Genomic DNA, 22,134 nt, shown 5'->3' on the forward strand with positions numbered 1-22,134 from the left:
ATTCCTTGTATATTAAAAAGAATGTGTATTGACTAGACTGCAGTCAATCCAAAACAAAAGCTTCTTTTAGCCACTGATCTCCACCATCCCTATAATAATATTCAGAGGTTGCAGAAATGCTACAGGAAAAGAGATGTCACATTCTCAATTATTACCTTCAATGAATATCCTTCTGCATCAAAACTACTCCACCCTGACTCCCAGTCAATATTCAGTTGACTTAACTGATTTATCTGCCCACAAAGGGCTGCTGTATTTCTCCATATTTTGCTGATAGTATTTTAGGCCCTTTTCAAAGCACTCATGTAGGTGCAGGGGTTGTGTTTCTCCACCTGTCACACAGTCTTTCCTGCAGTCCAATTTCAGGTTAGCTGGAGACAAACTACCCTCGTTGTGTTTTGAGATGTTTAAGGAACTATAGTGAGAGTTTATGTTCCTTGTATCCATTCTTACATTGTATAAGTGAGATTAAAAAGACCCAGTTCTTTGCCTGAACACATTAAAAGTTGGAATCAAACAATGAATGTTCTGAAAACATTAGATTTGCAAAATTGGTCTAAAAAAAACCTGTTCAGAAATCCAAAATCCACATCCATCTTACTAAAAATCATCCGAATCCTGCAAAGTTGGAGCAGCAGGAAGTTCTCTATTCATTTAACTTCAAATCGTAGTGTTGAAAGAAGTATCAAAAGGGCACTACTTCTGTATTAATGACATTAATTATGTCACAGGGATGACACATGGGAAACTCAATAATTAAGTAAATCCAAGAAGATGAGATTTAGTAAAGGAATTGTTAGGTAACACAATTTACTAAGCGAGAAAAGAGAGAATGTAAGACCATAGGAAGCATACTGGTGGAGTTACTCACTGGCCTTGAAGGCAATTTGTTCAATGTATTGTTAATGATCTTTGAGCAAAATGCAGGAGTGTATTCATGCTATGCACTGAAAACATGAAATGGGGTAATTTTAAGAATATAGGACTGTAGGACCTTGAGAACAGTCATATACTTCCAAGCTTCCTTCTGGTAAAAGATGAGAACACTATCCTGCTGGACATGATGAAGGAAAGGCTTCAGTAGTCTGAAGATGAAAAGCCACCGCTATGAGGCAGCCATAGGCAAGAGAGAGGAAAGATGCTACTATATCCCATTGGTACCACAGAGAATCTCCCCTAGAAAATGAGTAATATTCATACTATTACTCTTAGCTACACCCACAGAGCACAGTGCGTGTAATTCTGGCCTACCAGATTCAAGAAAGAACTAGGAAGAGTACAGATGGGAAGCAGCACAATGCTGGAAGAGTACTAGAAGACTTTATTGCTAAGAGTACAGAAAATCTTAGCGCTCTTTAGTATAGCAAAACAAAAGCCAACAACAGGCAGGATGAGCATCATTTAAATGATGTTCATCCTGTTCATCCATGCACACTGGGCATGGAAAAACAGTTATTTTAAAGCACTATGTTAGCACAAAACAAAATGACTAATTACGGTCAACTTATACCCATTATATTAGGAATGCTTTGAAGCAACTTCCCACTTGTTAAGGCATCAGGGGGATTTTATGTAAGGGATGTGTAAGTTTATGAAAGGGATAATATGCTACAACATCTGTTGCAGTAGTAGAGAGGACTTCCAGTTCCTTTCACTTCCTTTTCATGAGAGGTATAAATACCAAGAGGGCTTACAGCTAGTCTTTAAGACCACCAGAGCCTAATCTGTCTCCCTGGATATCCAGTTTTCTTTCATTACTCATAGCTCATCTCACTTCTCTTCAGTATTTCAGAGGGTATTAAGAAACTCCTGAAACCAAACGAACAGGAGGGGAACAAAGCAATTATGCACTGTTAGAAATTTAACTTGGAAAGTTCCCTGTTCATATATATACAGAAGTAGAATAAAATGAAGTGGTTAGTTTAAGCCTGAGTAATGAAAGCCTGAAGTCAATCCAGTATTGACTAAACAGTAGTTTAGTTTGTCAGTTTTTATACTGGGGAAGAAAAAGGGAGCAAGGGGCTGCATAAAGGATTTTAATTACATCATTAATTTAGTTGCATGATTTTTCATACATGATAGATTTCAATTGCTACAGAAGAAATTTCAGTGCACAGATGAGAGGAGAAAAAACAGCATCAGATGGAGAGCAACTCCAATTAAGATGTCCACACTAGTGGGAAACTGTAACAGCATACTCTGAAGTATCATTCTAATTACATTACTACAAGAACTGTTACCTAACAGAGAAAGTACAAGGTGAATGAAGAGAAGCTATGAATCCTAACGAAAGCAGAAATTAGATTAAAACTGCAGAGTATTTGACAGCTTGCTCTTCATCCACTACATTACAATGAACCTTGGCGTTGCAGTAGCAACTCTTTCAGCCACAAGATATTTATCCGCAATTCAGGTTTACTTAGCACTGTGTGAAAAACTAACAGATTAAGACAGACTCTGTACATGATGACTTTTTCATAGATATCACTTATTGAACTATTTGTGCTATGTAATAAGTAACCACTGCCCATAACCACGTAAACAGCTTAGGACTGTTTCTTAACCTGCAAATTATTCAAAACCTTTTCTGTACTCAATTATTGAATTCCTTCAGATTATTTAATGAATATACATTGTAATGTTTGAAGTAAAGAACTTGTTTTATGAGCAAAAGGAATTAATAGGAAGATAATACTGCCTCTGAAGAGGACAGGAACAAAGCTAAGGCATCTGATACTGGGTTATATAACATCTAAAACAAATGAAAGATTTTCTTAATATCTCTAAGGATGTTGCTTAAATAATTCATGTAACTTAAAATATTAACATCGATGAACAATAATAGCTTCTGTTTTGTCAAAGGAAAAACCCAAAGTACAGCTGAAAAAGCAAATGTAGGCCCCTGTGCCCTAAATGCAATTACATGAATTTCTGATTATTCTCACTGGAGCCATAAGTATCAAAAGTGAACAGCAAATGTTTAGGCTTGGGGTATTCAGCAGGCACAAAACAAAGCACAGGCAGATATTAGGTGTGTGGGAGCTTGCCTGGCTAGGAGGAATAATGTAGCTGTACTAATATTGAGCATAGGCAAATTAGGCTCAGCCATAAGGCTGGTCTAGCTGTCAAAAATGACTTCTAAAAACGAAGATATGTATCATTGGCTTCTAGTACCTCCACAAAAAGAAAAATGCATTTTGCCAGGCAGTAACAAAGACAAATATTCCTCTAACCTGTGTCCTGGTCCTCCTCGATACCTTGCCCCTGGGATCAGGACAGGATCATCATCACTGTCATCTGTTTCTTGGAGAGCTGAGGTTCTGGTAGAACAATCTTCTGGAGTTGCAAGCCCTGAGGATTCTGGGTGTGGCTGAGGTTCATCGTTTGCACTAAGCAAGTTGGCAGTGGATTCAGCACCTTGCTGACTTGAAATTTCTTGATTTGAACTTCTTTCACTTGAAGCTTCTTCCTCTGCAGTTCTGGAGACAGTCTCAACACTGGGATCATTTTCCTCTGGTTGGATTCCAGGATGCTCAGTAACAGGTTTATTGGATACAGCTAATGGAAAATATTGGTGAAATGATTACAGCCTATTTTAGAAGTCATCAAAAATGGTCATATAAATTAAATTATGCATATTGAGTTTATATTGGAAATTTATTTTTTTCACTTTCTATGTCCTCATATAACAGTATTAGTGCATATACATACTTGCTTCTGTTGTCTCTACAGTTTCATCTGTAGTTTTCAGCTCTTCAGCACTTGTGTCTTCCTTGTGAGATTCATCAGGAACTCCTGAGTTAAACAACTTGATATTAAATTGCATGATTTCACTTAGATGAGTATTTACCAGTCCCAGTAGATGGTACCAGCAGTCCTAGATCAAGCCAATCAAAGCAATGCCCTGCCAAGTTCTGTATCTTGCTTTACTGCAGTCTTAGATATTAACCGCGTTAAGTCGGTATATTAAATATATATATATCTTTACCTAGTTGCTCAGGTCAATACACAAACAAAGAAGAAAGTATTTCTTGTCCCTTAATACACTTGTATCCCACGCAATCAGAATTTAACTGCACAACTAGCAATACTACTCTTCAAACAGAGCATCACTTACTGTAAACTATTATTCCTAAAGAGAGACATTAAATTATCCCTCTACTGAAAGTGTTTTTTCCTGGAAATTGTTGTTTGACTTGACTGCCCTTCTGGCAATGAGATGAGCCAGACTATCTCATGTTAAAGAAAAAATGAGTAGAACCTTACGTAACAAAATACACCTGAAAGGAAGGAGTGCTGCAAAATACCTTGTACTCATTACTACTATAAACAGCAACTCTACTATTTTTCAATACAAAGTATGGCAATAGTATATTCCTAAGAAAAAAAGAACAACAGTATCAGAACTAAAACCAGGAGAAGCTCCTATTATTTGCATTTATTTGCATCTCTTTTGGGATCAGTCCGTTTCTCCTTCAGAAAAAAACACAAACACAAACCACCAAACTCCAACACAGAACAAAAGCACCATGTTCTATTACGGCTTTATTCTGCCTTCATATGCATGTGTATGAGACTCCCGTTGTATTCGGTGGTAGTCATAGACATATGAGAGCAGAAATTTTACCTTACCATTACAGAAGTAATGCTGAATCTTACTTGTTTCTTCATCTTCAGGTCCTGATTCTTCTGATGTTTTTGTTTTTAAGGAATCTTCCTGGCCTTCAGTTTTGCAATGACTTCCACTCCCTCTAGAGCTTGAATTTGTGCTGCTCCTAACAATGTAACATGTAAAAAAACAAAAAAGTGAAAAACCCGCAGAACTTAGAAACAATATGAATTGGTAAGAGAATCACCACAATGCAGTCAGGCATAGAACTGCTGAATTCATTGTTTTACAACTTAGGATCTGTTCCCTCAAAAAGACTAACTTGCTAAATAATGTAAGAGAAGTTTGGTAGAACCAAGAATTAAAGTTTGAGTGTTAACCCTTAAGACTACCTTTCCATCAGTGTACTACCTTGCTTTAGTAAGAGTGGTGAATATAAATATGACACTTGGTTATGGTGACAATAGGAGTTTTTTAACTATATTACCATTAAAAAGATTTACAGTAAAATATCACACGCTCCTCCATAAATTCCATGTTAAAGTATAACAGTCTTCCATTTTGAAAGTGCTAACGTGCTCCAGCCATTTTCAAATTGGATATATGCTAAATGGAAAATATACCTATATCATATATCTATGCTAGACCAGTGCTAGTGAAGCGTGTCGACAAGAAGTCAGAAGCAAAATTAAATTCTTACCACTCATCAGTGAAGTCCAGTTTTATTGTGCTTGTAGTTGTTCCTTCTGTACTGTAGTGCAAACTTAAAACTGGTTCACCTGTTCCTGTTCGTGGCTTATCACTCTCTGTAAATATGGAGTTGATAAAGTTTGGGTGAGTATCAGCGATATACATAAAGATGCTACATTTCTGATGATTCATTTCACTATCTTTAAAAAGTTCACATTGTTAAGACTTAACATTTAAGATCTGTCACAGCCCAAGCAAACAGTTAAGAAGTTTCAGAGTAAACACACCAAATTCATACTTTGCAATGCTTTAAAAATGGCTTACAGTAATTTGTATTTACAAAGAGCAAACAAAGATGCTGCCCTTCAACATGCAGATAAATAAGATTTGTCAGCTAGGTATGCATACGCACAATATGATCCTTTAAGAGCAGATCTTTTTCCTATCAATTATCTCGGTAATAAGAACATAAAGTACTTTAGACATTGTGTTCAGTCCTGTTAGTCTCATGTAAACGCACAAAGAAAGATGATGAGACCACAGTCAGCGCTCTAAAAATTCACTTTCTCCTTTACTTTTTTTTTATGTCTAGAATCTACTCAACTACTAATATCCTTAGACCCATCAAAAATGGTCAAATAATTGCCATAAAATCACTCTGAGTTCATGTTCTGATAGCTTCAGGCTTGAAAAAAATCTTTCATGTTATAATAAGTTTAAGCAGGAGGGGGGGCATTGCAAATTTATATATTTGTGTTAACCAAAAGCAACAGATGTCAAATTGAAAACCACTGCAATCCTGGCAAACTCCTGTTGACTTTGTAGTTTTAAGGACTGTTCAGTGGGCGCCTTCAAAATGGAACTGCTCAGTCACATCCATCCACCCACACAATCTCCTTGAGAGAAATTCGTGGTCTCTCTCTATCTACATGCATGGCCCAACTGCCATTAATGCTTAAGTTGGCTATGGGCACCACTAAAAAGTTAAAGGAAAGTAGCATCAAACTAAGCCTCAGTACGAAGGTGCTGGTCTTTTAGAATTCAAATGGCAGAGTTTCCTTAGTATTAGGCACCAGTCAAATGACCAGCAAAGGAGCCTACGTAGTGTTGCTTTGCACAAATGCTGTTTGGATGAAAGCATGACCAATCTTCCTTGGTTTACGGAGTACAGAAATTTGATCAAAAGGATATTTGCTGTATTGGCAACAGACCAGTACCCAGAATGAAGTAAAAACTCCAGATAATATTTGGGTAAACATCAATTAAAATCTAACATTCAGTACAAGCATACAAATTTCCCATGCCAGAACAAAAGTGGCTACAAGATTGCTACAGGATATTTATGAAAAAGAAATGCAATTCACTTGTAAGAACTATGAAACGTGATGTAACCCTGCCATCAGTACTTGTCCGTAAACTGCTGACAAGAGAGAAACCCACTACAGTATCAGAGCAGAAAACAGTGCCCTGAAGAACTTCAAATATACATTTCTACATTTTCTGATGAGAAACTAAGGAAATACAATAAAAATGTTATATGAAAGAGCATGACCCAGTTATAAACAGGAACTAATCATACAGGAGGAGTGCTGAAATCAAAGCTCATCTCTTCTCTAAAACAAAGCTTTGAGCCACACTCTTTAATTAGAGTGAAGCAAGGATCAAACTGTACCTTATAGTGGCATGAATAAATATGCTGAATAAAACTTAACAAAAAATGATGCATCTTTCATAATTAAAGAGGAGCTTTTTTGTTATTGTATTTTTTCTTCTTACAATCTGTCTGCAAGTATCTCCTGGTGTAAAAATCTGTCCAACATTTAGGAATTCCTTCCTATGCATGTACGAATACTGATTGTTTCAGCATACTGCCTAAGTTATTGTGAGTTGGCCACTAGAAGAGTAAAAGATGACACAGAGAATTCATCTTCTTTCTCACAGATACAGATGAGACCTATCTTTGAAAGAGAAAGTGAGATGGAAAGACAGACAATTTAGCGCCTAGAATAGCCCTAGGCAGCCATCAAACTATTGCAATATTATAACATGATGCTACTATGCAATTTTCACTTCTGCACAAAACAAGTTAACATTTCTGACCAAAGCAACTGAACATCATGAAACTACAATGAACGTAATTGAATGTTTGGATTGCATTATAAAGCTCAGATCTATCATCATAAAGAGTGCTTTCATGTCCTAAAACCTCAACATCAAGAAACTAAAGCAGGATGCTTAAAGGCTGATTGCACTTACTGCGGAGGCAATGCTTGTATTTATTCATACTAAAAAAACTGGAAGAACTGCCATAAGCATATCCGAAGAGGGCACTAACTAAGAACTCTGCCACGGTTTGACAAACCGACTAGCTCCATCCAAGCCAGCTCACCTATCTATAGTGTGGCACTGAACAGTCAGGCACGAACATCACCATAGCAGTGATGCTCCATAAATGCATACACTAACTTGCAAAGATCTAGGAATATGAGTACTCAGTGTGGCTTCTGTATGCAGGAATAAGCAGTAAGATGGTATGAGATGCATGCATCCATTTACACCTCAAATTTACCAAGCTAGCGCTCTGTCTTAGGTTTTTTTACTTATCATACCAATTCAGACAGTACGTTAAAGACATAATATTGCTTTTATACTAAAAGAAATACTAGATATCCTTTATCATTAAAAGCACAGTCAAACAAAACATCCCGTGTTCATTATTACCATCTACTTGGAAGCTACTTTGTAAGGAATGGATGGATGCGCAGCTTCTGCTGGAACGTCAGAAAAAAATGGCACTATAAATATGTGTTTATATAGGTATAAGTATCAAAAGTACCATTATACCCAGAAAATGACTTAAAACTTAAATGTCATTAACACAGACTGGTCCAAAAGTAAACCAGCTAATTCAGCACTGAATTAGGAAAAAAAGAGTAAGAACTACCAAGTATTTCTATATAAGAACTGATACAACTTCTTCCAGTAGCTACTTACATGTTTCTGAGGTTTCTATTCAAGTATCAAATACAGCTAATGGAGTTTAACTCCAAAATTCTCCGCTGACGCTCAGCAGATTGTCCCTTCTGGTTTCCATTTGGATAAGGTAGAGTTCCTAACAAATTACTTCCTTTTCCAAATTCTCAGGTTATGAAACTTAAGGTAACCATCTGTGTCTCTTCAGGTCATCCTCATCACCACAGAAGAAAAATGTTACCTTACAACGTTCCAGATTAGTACAGTTATGCAGTTAACAACAATAATGTACAGACCAGCTATCCTGCTTGACAAGAAACTTGGGAACTGATTTCTGGGATGAAAACTACTGCTTTTATTGCTGTTGTTATATGGGTTTAATTTATCAGCTTTATTTAATAAATTATTTTATCAACCTTCCAAAATTTTTCTGTTGTACCAATTCCAATAATCATACATACATACTTGTTAATTCTAGACCATTCTACTATCATTAAATAATGCTCTATTCTGAGTTCATAGAAGGGAGCGTAATTTGGTCACTAATTGTAAGCAAGTCTTCCAGCCTAACCTAAGGAGTGCAGTGGTGTAGACTATTAAACCATGAATAATTAGTAAATGTACATAGTAAGATTTAAGGTTATTTCCTTAAACAGTCCTTTTTAGTTCTACAACTTGAATTTATTATGTCAATAAATCAAACACAGCTTCTTTTTTTTTTTCCCCAGCATTCTTGGATCCTAACATAAACCAGGTCTCAACAGTTGCCAAATACTCTCTTTCAGAAATGGAATATCAAAATAGCATTCTAGCTTTCAATGCAAAACATGGAACAGCCAGCTCTTTTTTGGCATTTGAGCTACTTAAGCTCTATTGAGGCCTCGATATGAAAGTAAGCTTAATGCAGAGCGTATGGGAATCTATTTTAAAATTACCCTCCGTCATTTGTTAATTATTCAGGCACAAAAATTTACTGCAGATGACATTGGTTCAGCTAGAATAGGGTCACCTCTGCCCAAGTTCACTGCTCACAATTTAAAGACTGATGAACAGTGGGTGTAGAGAGAGCTCAGAAGCATTCTTTCTGTTACTAGAGCTTGAGGCATCTACAAAGAAGCACTAGCACTTGCTTAGTAGAAGGAGTGGAGGACAAAAGATTACAGAGGTAAGATGCACTTAGATGCAATAGGCGCTCCAGTTACTCGAACTGTGCAAGTACAACAAAGCTGCACATACCTTTTGCATAAAATAAACTATTTTAGCATTACACAATTGCAAGTTATTTCAAGTTGACAGCTGCATTCTGATTCAAGAACAACCATCCAGAAAAACAGAAAAACTGTTTAAAGAATTAATTTCATATTAAAAACACACACACACACACCAAATTTCTGTAGAGACATTTGCTGTACCTACATTGAACGCATTATAAATTGAGCATAGGATGGCTTTCAAAAACAATGAACCTTACTCTGATCCTGGTATTGAGAATCAAATAATTAACGAGTTTCCAGCAGATCTGCTTACAAAATTCTACTTTATGCAGATGAACAGCATTTTAGACTGTTTATCGTCACGAAAGGCAATTTTAAAAAGGAAGCATTGCAATCAGCTATGGCTGGGTATAGCGCATTTCCTGTCACGCACCCTGTTGCTCATCAAGTGACATGGATCCAAGCTGTTTGTTAACCACAGAAGAAGGAGAATCTGAAACAAAAATGAGATTTCAACTTAAAACATAAGCAGCAGAGAACTGCACAGCAATGTCACGATCATACGTTAGTTGAAAATAAAAAAAAAATGAAAAGCAGCAACACAAGGAAGCTTTGGGGTTGTTTTATGAGCAGCCAGCCATACTGCGTTTTCTAGGCATGAAAGAAGCAAAGCCACTTGTTTCAAATCATTTTGTGTTTCTTTAGGTAGTCACTGAACAGCCTGAAGCTTCCTGACATTGGTTTTAAACACGCCTGCCCAATACCGAAGACTTTGCCTCCTTCTTCATTTCCAAAATGTTTCATAGAGCTTCGAAGAGTTATGACTTCTAAAGCCTTCGCTGAAACTATCAAATGACATTAGTACTTCAAACCATGTGCTACACGTAAATTTAAGAGTATTTATACAACAAGACATAATACTCTTGGCATACCAGTACCTTCAATACTTGTGTCTATGGACATAAATTGTACAAGATAAAGAGGACTTATGAATATAGTGGCATACAAATTGTTTGCATAACATCAAGGCACCCAAACAGATCCCACTCAGAAAATAGTTCAACAGCCCTGCATTCTTAGATGCTATAAACATCTGCGACATCTGATGACTGAAAATATCTTCATGAGTTTATGACACAGCACCACATCCATCAGTCTTACAGAAACTCTTATCTAATAAAGAATAAAACCTACAGTGATAGAAGATAAGTTCTACATCTTCTATGAAGTCCATTTCCCTCATGGTCTCTGAAAACCAGATCTTACTTCCATGTTACTGCAAAACGCATGGATGTACACAAATCAGTGCAGCACTTCAAACAGAATATTGGCTGGGCTACCATGTGTTGGTTCCATGTGCTAATCTTTCGTTATAAACAAATTCATGCTAAGCTAAATGGATTTAATATCCCATATTACTAACTGAAGTCTGCAAACTTCACAGCATGCAAAAAGAACTTCAGCATGAATTTAAAACCTATACAGGAAGGCAATCAAATAAGAGATCTCCTCTAACAGGTGACTCACTCTGAGATTTGTGCCAGATTAGCAGCATGATCAGTTTTGTAGAACAGCTATAAGACCTGCTAAACTGACAGAGCTGCTTTAAAGCTACATCTTCAAAATGATACTTGATTCTCAACTACCAGTACAAGAATCACCAGTTCCTTGCTGACAGATAGCACTGTGTGGAAGGGGAGAAGGAATGATGACAACCAGAGGAAGTGTAATGCAAGCTCAGTGTGCTTTGGAGGCTGGCTTGCGTCAGTAATCAGGCTTGGACACATTCACTGGGGAATGGAATATAAACAACTCTAACTTTGTCTTCACCTTTGTTCAACCATGCTCATACCTTGCACCATAAACACCAAAGCCAGACCACAGAATTTGTCCTGTAGATTTAGATCAGGCTTAGCTCGTAAGCGTGAGACCAGTAATGTTAGTGCATTTCACTTTCCAAAACTGAAGTGTACTTTAAATATAATTTCTAATTTAGAAGGTAAGTGTTGATAGCTGAGCATTTTCAGCAGAATCATAACCCAATTTTTAAAATGCAAATGTAAGGAAAAAAGCTGGTGTAAAGACACACCACATCTTAAGATGACCAGCTGACTCAGCACATGAAATGGTATGCATCTCTCAAGGGCAGGCTGGCTTTGAGCACAGTCATAGCTACAAGCCCACAGCTGGGACTAACTTCTACCAAAGTGCTGAAGGCAAGAGATTTCTTGTCAGAGGTTGACCCACTGCTGTTGTCGCCACTGCGGAAATGTGCCGCCACCACTGCCTCACTGTGCTCTGCTCTCCACCACCATTCAGCAACCATCAATGAATGTCAGTGGGCTCCATTTCTACTACAAGGAGCAATGCAATGACACACCTTTGTTTCAGACTCACTTCCACGTCAGTTGCCATTCTGTCCGACTGCCCCTCTACTGCCATCTGCCACATGGCAACAACGTGTAAAAGAACACAGTCAGGAAGGTTCAATCTCTACTGCCATACCACCACCAACAATCTCTGATGCTGCGTGTCAACATAATATAATAGGAGGCATTGCTTGTAAAGCAGCTCTTGTACATTTAATACCCTTTCCAGCACTTCTGAATTTTAATAAGATTTCCTGTCATTAAAAAGTAAGTAAATAGTAGCACATTTTACCACACATATTATTCAATCACAGTAAGTAGAAACAAACAAACAAAAAAAATCTAGATAATATTCTCTGTTAATATAGACTTAAATCTCCCACATTTCACTACTATTTGATAACTGCTTACAGCTCAGTGGACGTATTTTACTTGGAAAATGACCTTTGAGAAATATAAGTGAAATAGAGGAAGGACCCTAAATAACCCAATCAATACAGTTAAGAGCTCAATATGTAGCAATTCCCAACACCCCAGTTCAGTTTTTCCTTCTCCCTCAAGTCTCTCAGAGCCACAGATCTCACCAGCCCTCCTTAATGTGGCACTGCAGCCCAGAACCGTACAGCTCAGGCAGGGAAATCAACAGCACCAGCCTAGAGAAGTTCAGGTAAATGCCTCTTTTTTTAATATATGGCTTTGTTTTGTAAAAATTCTGAAAACAGACTTTCATCATTTCTGATAAAGCTTTTGAAAAACAATGTGTTACCAAAACTGTGCCATATAGTTAAAAAAACAAACAAAAATCCAAACTCTTACCTGAGCCTTCACAGGCTGGGTCTACATCCCAGTGCAGTTCACCACTGGTTGTAATGTCACCAGTAGATTCTAAACTGGAACACCACTTAAAGAGGAAACTGAAGAGTCATAAATATGGGAAACCTCAAACAGAAAATAGAAGATAATTTTCAAATCAATTGCATGCTGAAGGATCTTCCTGTATTTGGACAGTTGGCACCTGATTTCTTCAAAATATCAGCATGTTGCCGCTGTTCTTTTGGTTAAAGATAGAATTCCTCTTTATAGCATGAACTCCAACAACAGTAAGAAAGCCAGGCCTGAAGCGGTGGGACCTTTCTTTGGAGTCCCGAACATTGTAGATAAAGTGGACATTAATCCAAGAAGATAAGCACTTGTATTAATGGCTACGAATAATTGCTTTGTGCAGTGTTAAATATTGTGGACTCCAAACAGACATTTCTGTATCTGCACATTTAAAACAAAATGTCAAAAAATAAAAATGCAGTTTTTATCACTTGGATTACCTAAGATACAAACACACTGACAGCTACAGGAATCTCTGATGAGCACTGACCTATAACACCAATTTTGCTTTTCTCTCACAAGCACATGGTTCACATTTCTTTAGCTTCTCATAGTGCATCGTATTCACTTAAAAGTTCTAAAAAAAAGGAAATGTCTCTTCAAAGCCTTGCTTCACATCACTGATTTATGGCAATGTACACACAGCACATCTGCTCTGGGCAGGGCGGCAGTAACAACAGGTTATAAAGGTTTAATTTCTTCATAGTCTGCACATAGCATAGTTACGCTTGTTTAAATACTATGGAGGACCTGAAAGTGAAGAAACACCTCAAAAATGTTAAGCCAAGGCTAGTCCCTACTGGAGGAAGCATGTAAGAATACATCACAGTTCCCTCTTAGAGTGGCTATCAAAAAAAAAATCTCTGTCAGCTTTACACAATATTTCATGCCAGGCATCCAGTGAAACTAAATTTCTCTGCCATCTGAGGATGATGTATTTTCCCAAGGTTGTATCAGCCACTGTGAATCACAACTTAGCTAATTCACTTTTGCATCCAACAGCATCCTAAGCTTCTGGCCACACTTCTCTCAATATGAGCGCTAATTGCTACAGATAAAGCTTACAGACCGTCATGTAACTATGACAAAACCTTAGGCTAGGATAATTACCATGCAGTTCAATAGTACAACAACCTTTTCTATTAAACCAGTGAGAGCTCTCAGCTCATGACATTTTCTACTGGAAATTTTACGTGACTCAGCCACTTTTCTCCCTCTGTGTCTACAGCTGTAACTGAACTTCTGTGATTGCAAAGACAAGAACTGAGGATGACATAAGGGGCAGAAGAAAATGTTAGTGTTGCACTGACTTCAGAAGAAAACTGCAAGTTTAAATTACACCCATGTAGGGACTGAGAACTTGCAGCTCTGGGCCAAACAAAGCCTGTGACTTCATTTCAGATAGTAGCAGACAAATTTTGGGTGTGGTTTTTTTTTGTTACCTTACAAATGAGTATGTGCCTGAAGACTGAACATCTGCCACAGAACACAGCACTGAGCACAACTTGGCAGGAAATAAAAAAGGTAAGAGATCGCACACTGCTAGAGAAGAAACACTGCTAGACATGTCACCTCTGAATTTACTTCAACACAAAGTAAGCTCACTGTTCACACAGCATGCAGCTCATTCATTTCTACACAACGCCATGACAAAGGCTGCTGCAAGTTCATATGACGTCAAGTTTAATTCTGTATTCATACATTTGTATGCACGATGCTACCCTAACTTTTAACTTTCTCAGAAATGTCTCTTTTTATTATAAACATAAACAGAGCTTTCTTATATATATTTTTAATCTCAGTAAGATGGAGAAGATGACGGTGAAATGAAGTGTCATTCTATTTCAAAAAAGAGCATATCTGGGGACTTTGGATTGCTATTAGTATTTGCACTACACTTACTGTAAAAACACAGCATTTAGGAGTGTTATTTCTGTTCTACTCTATTGTTACCTTCATTTAGAACATATGCTAAACCAAAGCCATCTTACTATCTGATATAATTAACAGCAATTCAGTAACAAGCATGGAAGCAGATTGCTCTACTCAGAACACGGCAATTTCTCTAACGAACATTGCAAACACTTGATAATGTGCCCCTAGGAAACTTTCTCCCTATAGTGGTGTTGCCACACATAATCCAAACGTGTTAGACAAATGAAATCTGTCATTACGACTCTTTCCCTAACCATGTGATGATCACCACCACCACGTGCAAGGTAAGAAAAGCAGCAAATGCATTAACTGCCTTGTTCTGGAAGTGAAGCGGTCTCAGCAAACAATAGTAGCACATACTATAACTACGTTAGCTGCTTAAGAAACCTTGACAAATGACAACCTGATGTCTGAGGGTCCTGTGAGGAGCCCTTAGAGGATGACTGATCAGAGGAGGACTGTGATGCAGAACCCTCAGCTAGCTCTCGCTGTCTCTGTTGTTCTGCCTTCTTAAGCCTCAGCCGCTGTAGACCCCTACGGATTATAGCTAACTCGGGTCCCATTAACTCTGACAAATGGAAGGAGAAAAAAAAAAAGAAAAAAAAAAAAGGGTATGTAAAAAGGAAGCATCAAACATACAATATACAGAAATCAGGGTGGAGCAGGGGACTGACTGAAGAGAAGCAATGGATATCACGTGTAATTAAAGGGATAAAAACTTTACAAAACACAAATCATCGGATTCAGAAGTTCAGAGCTCACGTCATACATTCCCCTCCCCATCTACAACACTTGAAACATTTGTCAAAGGATTATTATTAAAGATGAAAACAAATGGAACCCGACTGATTCAAAACAAGGGAAATTATAGAAGCATTGAACAAATCAGAACATTCACGGTGTAAATTTTCAAAGTCAACGTCATGGCTTTCAGGTATCAAAAATACACAACGCATTTAATACTGTTTTAGTCAAAACAAACCTGTAAAAAAAGTAAAGTGTGGATCATTGAAAGAGGTGACAGAACAGCATCTAATGAAAAAAATAGATTTTATCATGAACTCCATATTTATCTGACATTCCCAATCAGTGCAGATTCAAAGCTTGTAAACATTATGAATTGGTCCTACGGAGAAAACAATTTATTGGATCATAACCATTTCTTAGCATCATTCTCTTAACAATCTACTCTTGCAAATCTCTCCTTAGAGACGCCATTTTTTTCATCATTTTGTCTTTACTCATTTGTAAACTACAGCGTTTTGCTGTGTACCAGGTCACTGCGCTGCTTAACAGCATTTTCTTTGAAAACTGCTATAAAATCAAGTGTACTGAGTCATTTTTCAGTCTTTATGTGCTCTCTGCAGACTTTCTCCACTTAAACAAGCACTTCTCTTGATACTATACAGATTGTGTCTTCGTTAGCAATAGCTGAAAGCACAAACTGATCTGCTTACTACTCTCACCTGTAAATACAGTAGTGTTAAGAAGCTAATTCAGAGTCATGCATTCACAAAAATTCTATGGTTAGTTTTGCTATAAACTGTTAGCCTAGATCTATTCTGAAAGCTTCTTTTTTTAATCAAGGACACCCTGCAGTACTTTGAAGACATGAGGAAATTCGCAATGAAAAATAAAATCACCATGAAATCTTAAAATACTATGGAGAATTGCATTGGTACATCGCCTTTCAATAAAGCAAAAGCTTCAAAAATATTTTGTGACCCTTATTCACTCAGAGAAGCAAACAAGTTACAACTTCTGTTTCATATGAAGAAATAAACCCAAAGCTATAATCCAACTATTCAGCACATTAGCAGCAGACATCAGTTAATAACCACGAGTCTTAAGGTAGAACGCCCTAGTACCGCTCCTGGAAAGTGCATCTCACTTTAGTGAGATTAGTTTAGGCTGATAAGGTAGAAAGAAAAAAAGACACAGTTCTTCAGAGGAATGTGGTATTAAGGATTGATTTTCTAGGAATAATTTTCACGTGTGATGAACATCAGTGGGAATTAAAAATGCATAGATACTAGGAAGTGTTTCTGAGGGAATAGCAAATATCAGTAGTGTCTGATGATGCAGTTTTCAGTACTTACTGCTTATTTACCTCCACGCACTTCAGAGACTGTTCCAATTTAAGACATAATATGAATTCAGATCAAAAAGAGATAACTACTATGTTGAAGAGATACCTACTGTGTGGAATATATTGAATTACACCACCTTCTAAGACATTTCAGAATCTCTAAGCAAATGTTTATATTGCCAGCAAATGGAGTAAGGAAAGAAAAGCTGAACAGAAAAAAAAACCACAATAAGTTACTGCCCCTTTCCCATTTGAAATTTAAAGACAAAGCCACCGTATATCATCAACACATCATCTCTTTCTCCTGAATGATAAGCACGAAAGTTTCCAACAATTATCTTATTGTGTTATAGTAAAATACTTCCCAGATGAACTGAAAGAGCAGGTTACTGAGACGTGTCTCACAGATCTTGTAGATTATCTGCACCTTATTTAAACATTTCAGTTGCATTCCTCTAGAACAGGCATTTTCTCGTGGAGTGTTATCCCAACAAAATCCAGCACCAAACTATTTCTGCATCAACTCCTTTTTAAATTAGTACTTTCCCCCCCCCCCCCCCCCCCAAATATTAAGGGATGAAGAAGTGCACCTCTCAAAGCTGAAATGCTCAACACATGGTATATTTTCTGGTACACCATACCAATGGCATACTTGAATTATAGCATATAGATAAACTATCTTTCTCTCTCTATGTATAAAGGTGCAACTTCATGAATAGGTTTACTACCATAATCTGCATTTGGTATTGAAATCTGCAGAACTGAGTTATGAAAAGCTGCTTATAAGCCTGTTTCATGGTACCCTCTAGTTCTAAATAAGTCACTACCCCGCTAACACTTCTGCATTAACACTCAAGCTTCAATCTGCTTGAGAACATTTGCATTCAAGTCCACCCATTTTTAACTCCATTCACACTGCTCTGCTGTGACCTCTGCCCAGTACTGAATTTATCCATCCAAAGACTTACAACCTGTTTTTAGAAATGGTTACAGACTGGCCAAGATACTTACTAGGTGTGCTTAGTTGAAACTACTTCTGCAAACTATTTGAAAATGGCACTCGGCCCTAACTAAAATCTGCATACGGTGAAAAGAATACCAGACATGGGGACTTTTTTGAAGCAGCAGCAGTAGCCCACTGACATTGCATTTAGGTGCAGTCAAAGCACTTACCAAACATTATAGAGCTAGCTAGAGAGTATCCAGTGTCAGTCAACAAAAGAAAACCACTACAACCACCAACATTACCTCTTTCAAGTCTGAGTACAGAGTCCAAACTGCTAATGAGAAAGAGGAAATGCTCTTAAAGAGCTGCACTGGATAACAACAACTTCAGCTTCATGCTAGCATTATAAACTTTTCCTTAGAAATTCAGACATGTTCAGAGACAAAGAGGAAACCACTTGTTGAAGGTGCATTCTTTAAAAGGTAAGGTAGAAAATGTGTAATTCCAGAAGTGTTCTCATTGTGCAAACCACAAATTTACCACTGGGGACTAAAAGCCTCTGCTACTGATCAAATTTCCCAGCATTCATTCTTTGATATAATATCCCGAACTACATATTTTGGACATGTTCCTATCCTTGCAGCTTATTTTCTTTAAGTATTAGAATAATAGAAAGCTTCAATTGCTCAATGTATTTAATGAATTTCAATGTACGACTTTAGCATCTCTATCTTTCAGAGCAAATGCTCCATCACTCCTCAGATGTGCCAAGGATTTTGGTAGCAGCAGCCACAGTGCATTGAATGACATTTTTTTGCTGGGAAATTCTCATTCCTTTACTAAATTTAAAAAAAAAATAAAATAAAATAAAATATTGTGCAACTCCAAGGGCTGCGGCACCTTTTCCTGCATGTAAAAAGGCTGTTCAAAGCAAAAGGTGCTCTTTTACTTCCCCCCAGAGAAATGTTTGACACTAACCATGAAATATATTTTCTTCCTTTGCCACCATAAAGATATAAGAACTATCTAAAACGCATGAGTTCCAAGGTACACAGTCTTAGAAAGCAATACGTAGCACAATTTACTAAATGATAATGGAATCTCACGCAAAATAAGCCCTATCTAGATACTTATAAAAAGCAAAAATTAACATTGCTGACTGACATGTCCACTTCTTCCAAATAAACACAGGCATAGGTTCTGCTGCACTGACTACAGCCAAATCACGGTTGAAGAAGGCATTACTTTACTCACATTCCATGAAAAGAACAGTAAGTTTTGGTGGAGGGGGAGGCAGAATAAAAGCAGTATTTTCTTATTATCATTTTAAATACTCTAATGCTTATTCCCTTTTTACATTTCCATCTTAGGGGAAATGTATACAGTTGATGTTTTTAAACGGAAAGCTTACCAGTCACTTGGTAACTATAAAATAGATAATCTTATTAAGTATGTGAAGATTGAAATCAATTACCCAAAATATCCTAATGTAAAATCACTTAACGAACTGTGACAAGATGGATTTCTTCTCACCAGACTGATGGAGCATAGGTTGAGATGAGGCCCCCAAAGAAGGCCTTTGTTCATTATCAGGAGAGGACAATAATGAAGTTGAAGGAGGACTTCCTGTTGAAGATGATGTTGAAGGAGCTTGGGCTGACATTGTAGAAGATGAAGATGATGGAAGTTGCTCAGAACCATCTACTTCCATCGCAGTTTCTGATTCTGTACTTGGTGGCACATTATTAGTAGCAGAAGCATCTGTCCGATTTGTCCCACCTTTGATGAAAAAAAAAGGCAAGAGAAACAAAGTCTCAAGGGTAAATTTCCCATTTCTACAGAATCTTTTCCATTATTACTCACGTAGCATCCACATGCTTAGTTCTTCAACGTGCACTAAAAATTCTTAGCTTATACCACAGAAAGACTGATCATCAAGGCCTTTACATCCAATATAAGCACACTCTCTGTTGTAATTACTATTCTTGGAAAAAAGGAATTCACCTCTGGATCGCGATCTCCCTCGTCCTCGATTACTCTGTGCAACTTCACTAGCTTCTTCAAACCATCTTGACAGCATGTCTGACATCCTCTGCATTAGAGAGACATTCGGACTCTGTTCACCTGGAAAAACAGTGATGCTTAACATTTTACAAAAGCATTCATTTCCTCCCCCCGTTACTTCTTCTCTTAAAAAAATATAATAAAGCATGGCAAACTACATAACTGGTAATTCCCTCAACCAATGCCACTTCTCAGCACAGCACAAACTGCACAGCTGAGCGTGGCATTACAAAAAAATTAACATAATTCCTTCCTCTCAAAGCTCTATCCAAAGATTCCATTTGTCAATGGCTGAAATGGAGTGCTTGAATCTAATTCAAATCAACTATTCCCTTGAGCACATCAGGCACTATTCTATCAAACAACACACAGTAAAGGTACAGAAGGTTTGTCACGACAAAAGAAAAATCTAACCGGTATCTATACTGGAGAAGTCCTTTTTTCAAGTTTTACTTTCTCCCTGGAAGATTTACTTGATACGACAGGGAAATGACAACGAGAAGAATGCTGCAGAACATTAACTGATGAAAAAAAAACCCAAGCTCAGATAGAAAGTAACTTTGAGTAAAAAGCAAAGGAGTAACTAATTTTGAAGGGAAACACTTCATATGAAGAGATATACAAAGAAGTCTGTGGGATTATGGAAGCACAATGTGAGCAGAATGCTGCCCTCGATTTACATCAGCCTGACTGAAGAAACTTTTTATGTGTGTGTTTGCAATTGAGACAGTTCTTAAAATCAGTACAGAACAGCAGTTCCCTGTTAGGTTAAAAATAAACACACTTAAGACCTGACAGTCACTTAAAACACACACACAGTTATTTGGAGCATTGCTGTACTAACAAAAACTGATAAAAACAAAAGAAACAAACATTCCTTCCCCCTCTAGACAATCCCTACCCCACAAGAGCAAACAGGTTACCATCTCTCTCCCGTTCACTCTCAGGCCTTGCTCTTGGGCCAGTATCTGACCAATCTCCTCTTAGCCGCAAACGTTTAACAGGAGGTTGCCGTAACTAGGAAAAAAAAAGAAAGAAGAAAGCTATCATAAAGTCATTTATACTGAGCAATACAAAGTTTCAAGTTTAAAAAGAAATGCTACATTCCCATTTTCTTAGGGTACAAAAACTTGTCACGCACAAAAAAACTGCACCCGCCATATGTTCAGATCAACTATGAATAAGCACAACACTGTATCAAAAGGCAGCAATAATTTTAGCTCAACAGAATTTTTTTTAATTGAAATATTTTTTCGTGTGACAAGTAGTACAAGAAGAATAGTATCCAGTTAGTGCTACTTCTGCTAACCTGAAAAAAAACAGCCAGAGTTCTGTACATTCAAAAAGGCATTTCATACTTGGAAATACAGCGTGTTGGTTGGCTGTTCATGGTTTACAAAAACAAAACCACGCAACAACATGTAACAACAATAGCAACCAGTTGTGCTGTCAATTTGAGATTTAAACGCAAAACTCCTGAAAGTAAATTGAAGTGTTAACATTCAGGAGCCAGCAGATTTGGGAAGAAAACTTCACATCCTTTCTACTCTGTGGAATTTAAAGCAAGACTGAAATAAAAATACCATTTAAGTGAAATTATCTGACAAAATGAATTTGTAGAATGTATTCCATGCATACAGAAGAACACTTAGGATCTGCTATTAATAAGTAGTCACAATCTTCCCTCTGCATAAAAGCAGGCAATAAATTCTCCACTGATTTACTTTACATTAGGTTGCAATTACACAGGAAAAAGTAAGATGAGAAACCACTTATTTATGGCACTGTTTTTCTGAGTTCTTCTTTGCTTTCCTCTGTCTCCATCAGGTAACAATTTAACTCAGCTGGACATTCTTCCTCAATCCTACAAATCACTATCCAAAACAATATTTGCAAAAAAAGAATCCATCACCCAGAGGGAATGGGCTTAGATAAAACATCCAATAGCATGGGCATGGCATGAGGGCAGACATGTGGCAAATGGTACATTCCACTTTCAACTATTAGTTTCTCTCTGCTTTAGTCCTCAACTCTACATCCTATCATAAAAACACTTTATCTGGTTTCATAAAAATCTGTTCAAACAATTGCATTTCATGATTTCACTGATATTTCAAAAGGCATTTTAGCTACGTTTTTCAAATCTCAGAATATATTTTGAATTTTATGTAATTCTATAAAGTTATGCTGTTTAATATGATTGAATGTTAAGGGTACAACAATAACCAAGACCAAGATCCTTGTCCATGGGTATTAAGTTAAAGAGCTCTGGGTCACAGACCCTATAACATAACTCTTCTTCCAGTAACTGCCAGAGTTTAAACTTCTCTATGACCTAGGAACTGCAAAGTTTCCCTCAAAAT

The 22,134-nt window shown here is 37.2% G+C and overlaps 1 protein-coding gene across 20 annotated transcripts in view; it reads right to left on the reverse strand.

The window, feature by feature from the left end:
* The window catches only part of DCAF6 (DDB1 and CUL4 associated factor 6), a 66,395-nt gene that overhangs the window by 13,490 nt on the left and 30,771 nt on the right, over positions 1-22,134 (reverse strand). For 3 of the 20 annotated variants that reach the window (XM_015879013.3, XM_015878994.3, XM_085526491.1), the window contains exons 8-16: positions 20,695-20,788; positions 19,712-19,831; positions 19,241-19,486; positions 15,076-15,240; positions 9,920-9,979; positions 5,310-5,415; positions 4,633-4,775; positions 3,712-3,795; positions 3,234-3,558 (exon numbers count right to left, since the gene is read on the reverse strand). In XM_015879013.3, the coding sequence (XP_015734499.1) occupies positions 3,234-3,558; positions 3,712-3,795; positions 4,633-4,775; positions 5,310-5,415; positions 9,920-9,979; positions 15,076-15,240; positions 19,241-19,486; positions 19,712-19,831; positions 20,695-20,788 (1,343 nt within the window). The remainder of the gene's footprint in view (positions 1-3,233; positions 3,559-3,711; positions 3,796-4,632; positions 4,776-5,309; positions 5,416-9,919; positions 9,980-15,075; positions 15,241-19,240; positions 19,487-19,711; positions 19,832-20,694; positions 20,789-22,134) is intronic. The other 17 variants (XM_085526468.1, XM_015879052.3, XM_085526504.1 and 14 more) reach the window with 7 other exon arrangements.

Source organism: Coturnix japonica, chromosome 1 (assembly GCF_054131305.1).
Source record: "Coturnix japonica strain WE chromosome 1, WE-NBRP24, whole genome shotgun sequence".
Classification (NCBI taxonomy): domain Eukaryota; kingdom Metazoa; phylum Chordata; class Aves; order Galliformes; family Phasianidae; genus Coturnix; species Coturnix japonica.